Genomic DNA, 13561 nt, shown 5'->3' on the forward strand with positions numbered 1-13561 from the left:
GGTACAATTAAATCAAAGTATATTTATAGCATTTAATTTGAATTAATAGTAGATGTATATATACAATTTTCTCTCGCTTTATACAAACACAAACGCACTTTATACACTTGCGTTTGTATAAAAAACGAGAGAGATGAGGGAGAGAACGAGAGTGGCGAGCGAGATTCACTAGGAGAGAGGTGAAATAGCAACAGTTTGCTATGAGGTACAATTAAATCAAACTATATTTATAGCATTTAATTTGAATTAATAATTTGCTATTATATACAATTTTCCCTTTTTTCTTCCATTCCTTCTCAAACATCCAAAAATATGTGGCCCGGTAAGTAACTCGTGTCCAAATTAGTAAAGCCCATGGGAGGTAGGCCCAGAACTTTATACTTGGGCTGGACCTCATCCAACCATGAGGGGGTAAAGTGTAGGTATAGCTGATTTTTGAGATCCTATTTAAGGTATGGTCAAAAAAATTACTCCATTTCTCCCAATTTATGTGAAATAACATATTTTTATATTAAGTAACAATTTAAATATAAATTATCTATTTTACATTTAATGAAATGATTTACAAACTAACTCATATAAAATGGAACAGGAGTATAAAATTTGTCTCAAGTTTGGTATATTGCTTACAAATTTTAGACACACACAACTTAGTTTGGTATAATAAATATGTTAAATCACCTTAGATTGTCTACTTTGGTAGAGTGTATTAAGAAAAATAATGCATGTATTAACTTTGTGTATTACTAGTATTTTGTTTGATATTCTTTTTCAATCTATGTATAACTAATGTTTCCATTACACTCTATTGTGTATTAAGAAGTGCATTGTTAATACCAGAGATCTCTAGGTATTAGCAATGCAATGATTTTAATGCATGCATTAATATGATAAAAGACCCAATTACCCCTCAAAACCTTTTTTACATCTTTTTCACCATAAAAATCAAAGGTATCTTTGTAAATAATTTTTTTAATGCAATACATACTATTTTTAATATATTAAACCAAACAATGCATTAAAATAATCTATGTATAATTAATGCAAACATAACTAATACATGTATTGCCTCTATTTAACATTATTCTTATACACTCTACCAAACGATCCTAAGATTCAAATTGTATGGTCAAATTATTAATCCCATATAATTAAAGGTGATGTTTATGTTAAGGGTAAAGGTGTTGCATTCATCCCACAACACTTCATTATGTTCTAGTGTTAAGAACTAAAAAGCTTATAGTTTGTGATTGTGATTAAATTAAGAGCTTAAAATGTTAAATTAACTTGTAGATTATGTTAATAGTAGTGGAAGAAATTAATATAATAAGATTTTAATTTAGCTTGTGAAGAGGCGATTTGAACCATCAATACCAAACTCTACTTTGTTCATCAAAATACTTTCTTGAATATGTCACAATCTCAAATATACATAGATCAACGTTATGATTGTGTAAAGCCCAAAAAATTACAACATAAGAGTAAACCCTGAATCCATAATTTGTAAAAAAAAACAACAAATTCAATTCTAAAAACAAAATTCAAGAAAATTAAAATACCAAATGTGTGCTCGATGAACCTAGGAAGGTTAAACTTATTAATAAAGTGAAAACCTTTTAGATCCAGAAGAAAAAACACTATAAAGTGTTTTCACTTTTTATAAGAGCATTTAATTCACTTTGCGCAAAAGATGGCCGCTGTTGCCCATTGTTATTTGGCAAGCGGATGGAAGATTTTGCACATAATAACAATATTGATTCCAGTTTAAAAATAAAATTTCCAAAAGAGTTTTTTTATTTCAATTCATAAAGTAGTAGTATTCGAATCAAATACAATGATGGGGAAAAGAAAAAGTTATGAAAATGTATGAATATACCTAAACGATTCCACAAATAAGAAAAGATGAGAGAAAGGAGGCAAAGAATGAAAAGATGGATCTCATTAGGGTTTGTTGGTGCTTTTTATAGAGTATTCCAAGTTGTTGGTATATGCTGGCGACAAGGGCAATTTGGGTAGCTGCCCATTATGAAACTCTTTTTAATATATAAAAGTTAAAAACACATTTAAACTATCTCATTTTTTTTGAGTTTTACATCTAAATCTATTGAAAGTGTAAGTTTGTTTCATATCTAGTTTATATCAAATTAATAAGTGATAGTTTAGATATAAAATTCACATTTCAATAGTTTAAGTATGAAATTAAAAAAAAAAGACTAGTTTAAGTGTATTTTTGACACTTATCTTTATACTTTATTAATTTTCCTTATATATCAATATTGAGATTTACAATTGATGAACTTTTTTAAAAAATTAACAATATTTATAATTTCAAAAATAATAAATTTTTAGAATAAAATATTTTTTAAATTGATTCTATCTTAATTTTATAAATTAATAATAAATTTGGGACAATATTTGTAGACTTTGGGGACAAGAAATAATATGAAACCAATCATATCTTATATATATATATATAAAAAAGAAAATCTTAGGCTTGCCTACATGGCGCCACCACAAATCAGAATTCCCTTTTAATTTATTTATTTCCAAAACTAGCATTTCCCTTACATGAAAAATTGTGACATTTATGAAAAGTTGTGACTTTTTTTATCAAAAGTTGCGACTTTTATGAAAAGCTGTGACTTTTATGAAGAGTTGCGACTTTAATGAAGAGTTGCGTCTTTTTGAAAAGTTGTGACTTTTATGAAAGGTTGTGACATTTTCGAATGGTTGCAACTTTTTCAAATAGTTGTAACTTTTCTGATAAGGCACAATAAACATATGTTCACACTACCCTTTGTTGTCTATAAATAGAGGGATTTCTTCTCATTTTAAAACAACGAAAATTTTAAACCTCCTCTTCTTCTTCTTTTTCACAATTTAATATTTGTGTATTTTGCTCCTGTTGAGTGGCTCCTGAATTTTATCGATCTGAGCTAGATCTCAAGTTATGCGCAAGAATTTTGGGGACACGCTTCAGTCACCATCCAGATTTGAAGACAAGATCTATTGAGATGAGTTTTACCTTTATAATTTAATTACTCATCTTTGAGATATGTTTTGATACTCAGTCCTTGATTATTCTCCTCAACAGGTTAAACCCCACCAAAATTAATACCACTGTTTAAGTCGACTAATCTCCGACATTGCACCACTCACCCTTTTCCAGGAGACTAAGGTAATCTTTCACCTTCTTATTTTAGTCCTCTCCTGATTTGCTTTGAACTGATGTGTTGCTCTTTTTTCTTTTTTAAGCACCATTATAATGTTTGTTTTGAACTTTCTGGATCCTCAAATAAGGAGTCTTTTCTTTGTCTTGTTGCAAAATAGCTTTGGCCTGTTGTGGTAGTTCCTGCATATTTCGATATTGTTGTCTCTCTGTACCTGCAAAATGAGCAAACAACTTAGTTAAAGCATCAGCGAGGCTATTCCCTTCTCTAAGGATGTGAACAACCTCCACCCATGACTCTTTATCATTGTCTGAATGTGTTTGATATCTCAAGCTATCTGCCATGGGACCTCTCATACTCCATGTATAACTTTCTGAGCCACCAGTAAGTCTGTCTCAATTATCAAGGGAAGGAAATTTCCTTGACTGCAGTACTGTAACCCTTCCTTAATTACCATGACATCTGCCTCCAAAATAGATGTAATATTAATTCTTCTAGTTTCTGCATATTTCAAATCTCCTCGTATATTTCTAATACAAAAGGCTATACACCCAACTCCTGATTCAAGCTGATAAGAAGCATCAATATTGCATTTATATACTCCCATGGGGGATGACTCCATCTGGCCACCATAGTTTTTGTCAATTGAGTATACCCTTTAAGATAGTTAACAATTAAGGGCCAGTTTTGAGAGACATTCTTTAACCATGGATATCTACTCTTAGTAAATAAGTTGATGTTTCTATGTATCTCTACAATCATTGAGGTTGTTGACATATTTCCACCATGTTTCATCACATTCCTCCTCTTCCAAATTTTCCAAGTTATGAAAGCATGAATTACTTTAAACAATTGCTTCAATTTAGGACTACCATCAGCTTTCCACCAATCTTCCATAATCTGTTGAAGCTGATTAATTGAAAATGATAACCCTGCAACATTTCTAAAAGTTTTCCAAACAGATTGAACACTAGGACAATTGACAAATAGATGAGAGAAAGTTTCAGGAGCACTATTATTGCAGCAGCTACAATCAACCCTCTCCACTATGTTCCTTCTAATTAAGACCTCCCCAATAGGAATCCTTCTAAACCATAATCTCTACATAAAAAGGACATTAATCCTCCATCCATCTTCAGCATATAGCTCCTTGACATCTTCCAGTTGACTTTGGTTATGTGACATAGGCATTAAAAAATGCAAAGCACCTAGTTGTGTCCAGTTATCAAACCACACACTAGCATGTCCTTCTCTAGGTTCCCACCAGATCTCTTGATCAAAGAAATCCCTAGCTTGTAACATAGCTTTCCAGACTTGAGATCCTCCTTTTCAGTCCACCAATTGTGGCCTTTGTCTTTTACAATACTTATTCCACATAAAATTTGTCCACGTGATATTTTTGGTTCTAAAATTCCACCACAGCTTAGCAAATAAAGCTTTGGAGACATCAAATAAAGATCTAAAACCTAAACCTCCCTCCTCCTTGGGCAGACAAATATCCCCCCATGCTACCAGTGGCTCTTCCTTGTTCTTTAGAATTCCACAAGAATTTTGCAAAAATCTTATAAATATCATCAATGACACATTTAGGAAGCGTGATAGCTGGGAAGAGATAGACAAGAATACTCTATAATACATGGTTAATCAACACTATTTTTCCACCATAAGATAGAAGTTTCCCTTTCCACATTTGAAGTTTATTCTGAATCTTCTTGATGAGCTCTTTGAAATGAATATTCTTTTTCTTAGCATGACAAATAGGACAACCCAAATAAGTTAAAGAAAAACTCCCTTTGCAGAAACCTATGATTTCCTCCACCATTTGAACAGAGCTAAGAGTAGTTTTGTTAAACAAGTAAAAGATACTTTTTTCTTTGTTTATAAGTTGTCCTGATTGTTGTTCATACATTTTCAATGTGTGCATTATCAACTGGAGAGAACTCCTATCAGCAGAGGCAAAAATAATTGTATCATCAGCATAAGATAAGTGATTCAACTGTTCACTCCATTTAGGTAGACCATATCCTTTATATTACTCTTCTAGGAATAGATGATTTAGAGCTCTCGTTAATACCTCAACAGTAAGTATAAACAAAGCAGGAGACAAATGATCTTCTTGTTTAACTCCCCTTGATGAATGGAAAAAACCATGTGCTTGACCATTAATCAATACAGAGTACCAATTATTAGCAATAATTCTCCAAATCATGTTAAGCATCATATAATTAAAACCCATTTTTTTCATTACTTTAATAAAAAATCTCCAATCAACCCTGCCATGTCAAGCTTAATAATCACATTATCTGGTTTGCCCCTCAACCTAATATCAGTAACAATTTCTTGTGCCAACAATACATTTTCAGTAATATTTCTTCCTTTGACAAATCCAGATTGATTCTGGGATATCAATCTAGGAAGCAACACCTCCATTCTATTATGCACCAATCTAGATATGATTTTATTAAGGAAATTACTCAAGCTAATAGGTCCAAGATCATAAAAGTATTGAGGAAAATCCTTTTTAAGTAATAGCACCAAGTTAGTATGAGTAATAGACTTAGGTAAAGTAGCTCCTTTAAAGAAAGCCTGAACTACTTTTATCACATCTGAACCAACAGTGTCCCAACAGTTCTGATAAAAACAACCAGAAAAACCATCTGGTCCACAAGAGCCTTCTGCATTTAACTCAAATACTACCTTCTTGATCTCAGCCTCATCAGGTAACTTGGTCAATATATCATTTTCCTTTTGTGAGATTACAGGATTAATATGCATTAGTAGAGATAGGTCAGAATGATTAACCCCTGCAGTAAATTGTTTGGTAAAAAATTAACCCCTTCTTCTGCAATCGCATTTTTTGATTCTGCCCATGAGCCATCAGATTTAATTATTCTCCTCATGTAAAGCCTCTTTCTTCTCCCTCTCACTAAACTGTGAAAAAAATTAGTGTTCCTATCCCCTTTCTCAAACCACTACACGCTAGCTTTTTGTCTCCAAAACTCTTCTTCAAAGTGTAAATAAACCTTCAGCTCTACATGATCTGAAGAATACTTCTGTTAGCAGGTGATGGATCGTCAAGAAATAATTGCTCCTTCAATTTCACAATCTCTTCTCTAATTGCTAATTGTCATTAATTTATACATAATATAAATGATAAGATATAATAATTTTCATTTTCCTTTACTTTATTAATGTTTGTACTACGTAATCTTATATGTAGGATAATATAGTGTTTTAGTTTTAATGAGTGATAGGTTTTAAGTATTATTTTATAAATTCCGTGATATTAAGGGTAATTTTACTAGTGGAGTATATATATTTGGATCCATGCATTTTTGTTGATACACAACTAAACTATGTTTTTTCTTGGTCACAAAAACTCCGTATCTTAAAATTAATTAGTGAATCGTTTGTAGGATGAATAACTTAGACAAATATTTTCTCAAATACATTCCACCAAACAATCATTAAGTCATTATTGGGAAAAAGATTTCCCTCACTCTAGCTTATACTTCTAAATATTTGAAAAAGACTAGGAATGAAAATGAAGAAGTTAGAAAGTCACCGGACGGTAAGGAAATAGAAAAAGATTTCCCTCACTTCAGCTTATCTTCTAATTGTTGTTTTGGTAGTAATTGCTTTTTCTTAATCATGCTTTGTTTTTTCTCACTTCCTTCAAGATATTAAAGTTGTATTTTGTTCCAACTTTTACATTGATGTAATAATATTCATATACAATCATATGTACTAAATTGGCCTGGACAAATACTAGACAGAGACTTACTTCACTTGGCCAAATAAAATTAGCCAGCTTACTTGTATGACTTCCAAGATCACTAATTTTGCTTTACTTTTCTTCTCTTAACACATGAACACAACAACTAAAGACTTACCTGGTGTACTAAACTCTCGCTATGCACAAGGACCAGAGAAGAGTCAAATCATATAGAGAGTTGTTTCTATGGTTGGGGTTTGAACTTTGAACCATGACGTTCTAGTCACATAGCTACAACTTTACTGTTGGACCTAGACAACATCGTCCTAATACCATTTTGACAAAAACAGAAATAACTCTCCCCAGCGGAAGTTGAAAAAGGGCAGGCAACATGGGAGAGATAATTAGCTCTCCATTCTAACAAGCACATATCATGGAATTTTTTTGTATACCAAAAATATAAATTTACAAAAACAATATTAGAAGCAATATAGCAAGCTTATCTATACAATTATAACAGTATGCTCCCTCTTGGAGTTCTCCAGCACTGCTGATTGAACTAGCAAGCGGGCATATTTACGTTGTTCTTCTTTTAGTTCCTTCCTTAGCAAAGTTACCTACATAAAAAAAAAAATTTACATGTTCTCAGCTGATCTTTCATAATATACTAGAGCAAAAACTTGAAACTAGATGCTGCTGTTCAACTGCTACAAATGATATATAGCATGTGTCTTTCAAACATCAAAATATAACAGGTCTAAAAATTCTATTAAAATTACCTTGGCATTAAATTCCTCTTCCTTCTTCTCAATTTCCAAGCATCTGAGACACAGAAAAAGCACATGAAAAGTAACTTCAGAAAAGAGAATCTGAAAAGGTAGTATGTAACAAGTTACAACTCCACGAGGTTCTTCACATGGGAGAATGCAAACTACTGACAATTATGAACTTATGTACATGTACCCTTTCCTAAAGTTCGGCTGCAATTGGAATTCTATCAAGTCTTTTTATACCTCTCCTTGGGAGCTCCCACCATTTTGCTTTCTTGGTGACTCGAACCTATGACCATAGGGTTGAAGGTGGAGGGTGCTTACCATCTGAGCAACCCCCCTTGTCTGGAATTCTATCATGCTACTCCTTCCATTCCATTATGTATTTATTCCATTTGTTTCAATTTATGTATCTTACTTCCCTTTTGGTCTGTTTAAAAGAGAATGGTACTTTTTATTTTTAATAACTCTTTGATTACAATATCTCATAAAACATGTTTAAGACCACATGATTCAAATGACACTTTGTATACTACATGTGTCTTAGTTTAAGACCACGAAATTCAAAAGATTTCCTATCAAAAGTCAAACTATGAACACATAAAATGAAACCGAGGGAGTAACAATATTCATTTTTGTGATACCTTTTTATTATTGACAAGTCGTATACTTAAACATTCTCATTTATCACTTAATGACATGACAATAAAACCAAAAAAAGAAAAAAAGGCATGACATTAAAAAACACAAACTTCTTCTATATTATTTATGTTGTGTCAAAAAAATTTCATTCTTTATTAAACTCCTCGTCCAATCTAACACCGCCATGGTGGTAATTATGATAGAGAAGAAGTCAATTGACACATTTTGAACATACCTTGCTTGGAGCCTTTTATTCTCTTTAAGGAGGAGGACCATCTCTTGATCTTCCAAGGGACTTGTAATAGTGGTCGCAGGCTATGTTCATTTAAACACAAAAAAGAGATTAAAACAGTAGCAGTAAATGTGACATCAAATGCACGATAGGACAATAAAGATGTGGTAAAACATAATGCTACGTTTCACAGCCAATTAATGAAGTCAAAGAAGGTGGAGGAAAGTTCAAGACACAAACCGGATTTTGAATAGACTCAGGATCAGGTAGATTTACACTTAACCCCGCCTTCTGTTTCAAAATTTCAGGTTCTATTTGATGATCACAGTTTTTCCTTTTTGCGGTTGCTGGAAGTCACAAGAGAGAGTACATGAGAGGATGCTTAGGACAAAAAGTGTTTAGAGCTGATAAAAACATTCAACATTACTTTTGTGAGGGAAAACGAAGAACTGACATAGCTAGCAAGTATAGTGCAAACTCAAGGATCAGTTTATTAAATGGCCAAGTGTTAGACCTATTTTGATAGCAAATGGAGGTAAAATGCAAGTTGAACAAACCTCAAGAGATCATAGTGAAGTTTCTACATCAATACTGTGTGTCCAATGCATACAATCATATAAGTACATGAAAATGAGATCTATGAAAACATGCAAGACTGGAGACAGCAATAAGTTCCCAAACAAACATCTAATATGAATTGTTACTTTCTTCTGTCTCCATCTGTCCCCCTAATCTGATCAAATACTTAAAAATGTCCAATGGACATATTACAATACGTCAGTTTAAGCCCTAGTTTTTCTCAACAGAATGGGGTGATGCGTACCATGTTTCTTTCTAGATTGCGGTGAATCCTGAGAAGGTGCACGAAGCTGTTTAGTTGCATGATAACCAATTAATCCACAGTGATGGTCCCTGTCAAAAACAAATATAATACATAGAAGCATTCAAGCATCAGATAAAAATGCAATTACCGAGAATCACACAAAAAGACAAGCACAAATTTGAGAATTCCTTGCTGAAAACAAAAATTCGCGCATAGAATAGGCTGTCTAAGAACATAAGCAATTCAGTTCAGTGCCTAAACAACAGTTTACAGGTGTATGATCCATGTGCAGAAGTAAGGTAAACTGGCTGTCCAATTATAGGAGCGCATCAGCAGAGTGCTAAACAGAACTTTGTAGGCGAATTCTCTCAAAGAATAGCCTACCAGTACTCCCATGTCATCTCCTTTAATCGGTGCTCAAGCTTGTGAAAGAGGGGAGTTTTCTCAAAGTCCTGTTTATTATGAGTTGGCTTAATAAAATTTGCTTCTAGAACACCTAAAAAAGGCAAGTAAACTAGTTAGCACCTTTTCCAGCCAGTAATTGACAAAAGGATTGAACACCATACAAGTAGAAAAGAAAAGCTCCATAGGCTTACCTACAACCCCTCTGCTTCTATTGACAGAAAAGCCTACTACCACAGGCCAAAATGGCTGCAAAGAAACGAATGGGAACTTTCAAGAGAAAATATATAGGCCCTGAAGATCATTTATCAAAGGGATATAAACACAGTGCATACCTTACACTTGTCCCAAAACCAGGTTAAGTGCAGAATGTACATTTAACATTAGTTGACAAGTAAAAGACTTAAAAAATGGAAGGAAAATTTGAGGGTTACCAAAGGCATGTTCAAGGAAAGGTCACGTGTACAGAGGAATACATAACTAAGAGTGTAACAGAACTAATACTGAAACACTTATTCAGACCCGCAGCAAACAGTTTATATTTAGAAATCCTTTTCCTTAATACTGCATATGTATCAGGTCCTCATCCATTTCCCTTCTTTTCCTTTTTTTCGTTTTCTTTTTTCATCAGATCATTGGGTTCCTAATAGGCGGTGAAGGTCTGAACATCTATGCAAAATAATTTTGTAGGAACAAAGGTGGGATTTTTACCATTTACAATTTTACTCATTAATTTCAGTCATTATCAAGTCCTAGAGTCCACCTAAAAAGCTATGTTTTTGAAAAGTGTGACCCGGCTTGGAAAGAAGTGCGGAAATTTCTGAAGGTGATAGACAAGGCAAAGCACCATTTACAAAATCAAAACATTGGATAGAGGAAACACACCAGTATCAAACGATTCTTGTGGTAGACATTGAAACCATGAACATTCACCAGTGGAGCTTCCTTTAGGAAACCAATGGACGTAATGACGGAACCCTGCAAAGAACAAAAAATAACAATTTAAGAATCTTAGAAAAACTGTACTATGTAGCTCTCCAAAAATATCATTTCTACAGTAGTATTACGTCCTCCATTTAGTTGACTCAAATTATCCTTTTTATCCTTCAGAGAAGTTCCATTAATGTTCTTTACACGTTTATACATTTTGTTTCAAAAAATCTACATATATGTTGCGTGTGTAACTATATATAGGCCTCTTTTCAATCATAAGCAGATTAAAAGAATAAATGAACAATACAAAGTCCCTATTTTTTTTAATAACCGAGAATTCCCCAATGGCCAGCAGGCGGCGCATGGTTCTGACAAATAAAATAGAGGAAAAGAGCATATACTGTTCTGAAAAATAAATAGAGGAAAAGAGAAGGCTCCGATCGATGTGGTCAACGATTTACTTTACACTATGTTTGACTAAGTTCTCTCATATCAAAGACAAACTAGTGGAAACCTCTTCACATCCACCGTTCTGAGGTTTGTACAAGATAAATTCTCGATACTTGAGATCATTAGCAATGTTATGATACTCTACAATCTCCCCGCACAGCCATATGCAAAAGTTTTCTGGGATTCGCAAGTACAAGATAGATAAATATGCCTGTTAGAAGAGAACACAAAAGAGTTAGAAATTAGGGATCTCCTTGAATGAAGAAACTTCAAGTGCATCTTGATCATTAAAGAACTTACTCGGAGTGAATATCGAAGAGTGTTGGCAAGATGCAGGTCACTTACTGACATGCGGGAGCAACTTTTACCACTTTCTGCATCACAAGAGATACGAATATCCTGCTTATTGTAATAGAAGTAGTCCTATTATGGTAAGTAACAGTGCTAGAAATTCCAAATGGGAAAATTAATTTAGAAAGAAGAAATCAAACCTCAGGGTCTGAGTAAAAGTCGAGCTCCATTTTTCCTTCATCATTTAGCCACAAATTGTAGATTATGATCTTCGTGCCATGATCACCAATGCTATCAAACTGTGAAGGGAAAAGAAATGGTTGGTTGAAAAAAGGTTATATCAACAATAGTAACACAGAGAAAAAGAATCAAATAGACATAACTCGGTCTATTAAAGATCCAGAACGACTTCTGCAACAATATTTATAGGATCTCTAAGTTATGCATGACAGATTCCCTGCTCACATGCCTTCCAGTCCCAACCCCCCCCCCCCCCCCCCCCCCCCTATTCTTTCTCACATGTCAAATCCAATGTTATGCATTCTCCTTTAGCATTCAGATAGAAAATTCTCTAGAATGATAACAGTATCTAGCAACATCATCAGAATATAGAAAATACAATGTTTCATCTTAATCAATATAGGTCCAGCCATCCAGGAAACTTAGAGCGGTAACAAAAATCAAGCCCTCCAACACCTTGAGAAAAAAGGGCAAATGGCTTATAAATCTAAGACAGCTGGTCAATGGATAAGGTAAGTATTTAAACATTCATTCTGATGAGGTGATTAGAGATGAAGAAAGTCCATGAATAGAATATTGAAGTAACTAGGCCTAGGCAACTTTCAGTGTGAACAGTTTCAAATAGACTCTAGAATTCTGAGAATCAAACCACCATGACATCCTGAATTTTTCAAGCACCAAAGGAAGAAGAACCAGAACACATTTTCATAATGACAAGAAAGCACGTGTTTAGATGTTCTAACTCATGCACCAGATGTTCCCCTAGTCACATGCCCTTGCTATTCCACACACTTTGGCCCTCTCTTACATGTCAAATCACTCTCCAACATAACCAAAACACCATCAGCATAACTATAATTAATTACACGTTCTGTATATGGAAGAATGTCTAATACAAGATAAATCTGAATTTTATGGAGTATTTAACGGCATATGGATGAAAGCAATGCATGAAGCCATTCTAACACAGGACAACCTCTAAAAGAGGAAGATTTAGATTGTGAATAGATGCCACATGTGCAACAGAGAAGTAGAAACTCATAGCCATCCGTTTCTGCAGTGTCCGGCTGCTGCAGACTTATGGCACATGTTCCTCACCCGTTTTGGCCTCAGATGGGTAATGGCCAACACTATCAGGGAAGTTTTTGAATGCTGGAGCCACTGGAAAGTTGACAGCACCATCAAAAAGATTTGGAAGATGATACAAGATGACATTTTTTGGACTATCAAGAATGAAAGAAATAGAAGATATTTTGATGCCCTCTCAACTAGCCAATCTATGCTCAAAGTTAACTGTCTTTTGTATTTATACCGTTAGGTTTTTTTGTCCCCAATGGATTCCCCTGATAGCTTTTAAGATTTTGTTTGCTCTATGATAGTGTACTAGAGATAACATACTAGTGCTCACTCTTTTGTAACAACTTTGCATCTTGTTGATGCCATGAATGGAATCAATTACTTCGTCTTAAAAGTAATAATAATCAAAAAAAAAAAAAAAAAAACAGGCAAATTTGATGCAGGTTTAGACTCACTTGCTTAAGAAGCTCTTCCTCAGTTGAAAATGGAGACCACTGCAACAATAATGAGAGATTGGTCACAAAATGCTGTTCACTGCAGATTGAAGTCCATTTGCTAGTTGCTGACATGAACTCATATTCAATCTGTATCATATGAGCAAAGAAGTTAAAATAATTGACTGGCAACTGACTAGCCACTAAAGAGTTATTCAACTTTCAACATTCTACAATCATTTCCCACCTCAATTTTCTCAAATCTCAAATTACTCATAACAAATTTTGGTTTCGCCCTGTGGAGGATGAGATGTTGCCCCGGTTAGGAGGTGTGAGTGGTTGGTCGTAATGGGCTTAAGGGATGTGGGGGGGGGGGGGGGGG

At 33.9% G+C, this 13561-nt stretch overlaps 1 protein-coding gene across 6 annotated transcripts in view; it reads right to left on the bottom strand.

Annotated features, from left to right (window-relative positions):
- Positions 1 to 7227: 7227 nt before the first annotated feature.
- LOC102590094 (MORC family CW-type zinc finger protein 3) overlaps positions 7228 to 13561 on the bottom strand; it is a 16703-nt gene continuing 10369 nt past the window's right edge. For all 6 annotated transcript variants that reach the window (XM_006347380.2, XM_015308825.1, XM_006347382.2 and 3 more), the window contains 12 exons: positions 13201 to 13329; positions 11629 to 11727; positions 11438 to 11536; positions 11202 to 11348; positions 10640 to 10732; positions 9949 to 10003; positions 9737 to 9848; positions 9353 to 9441; positions 8770 to 8876; positions 8533 to 8612; positions 7665 to 7707; positions 7228 to 7502 (listed from right to left, as the gene is read on the bottom strand). In XM_006347380.2, coding sequence (XP_006347442.1) covers positions 7389 to 7502; positions 7665 to 7707; positions 8533 to 8612; positions 8770 to 8876; positions 9353 to 9441; positions 9737 to 9848; positions 9949 to 10003; positions 10640 to 10732; positions 11202 to 11348; positions 11438 to 11536; positions 11629 to 11727; positions 13201 to 13329 — 1167 coding nt within the window. In that variant the 3' untranslated portion in view covers positions 7228 to 7388. The remainder of the gene's footprint in view (positions 7503 to 7664; positions 7708 to 8532; positions 8613 to 8769; positions 8877 to 9352; positions 9442 to 9736; positions 9849 to 9948; positions 10004 to 10639; positions 10733 to 11201; positions 11349 to 11437; positions 11537 to 11628; positions 11728 to 13200; positions 13330 to 13561) is intronic.

This window comes from Solanum tuberosum, unplaced genomic scaffold (assembly GCF_000226075.1).
Source record: "Solanum tuberosum cultivar DM 1-3 516 R44 unplaced genomic scaffold, SolTub_3.0 scf00087, whole genome shotgun sequence".
Lineage (NCBI taxonomy): Eukaryota > Viridiplantae > Streptophyta > Magnoliopsida > Solanales > Solanaceae > Solanum > Solanum tuberosum.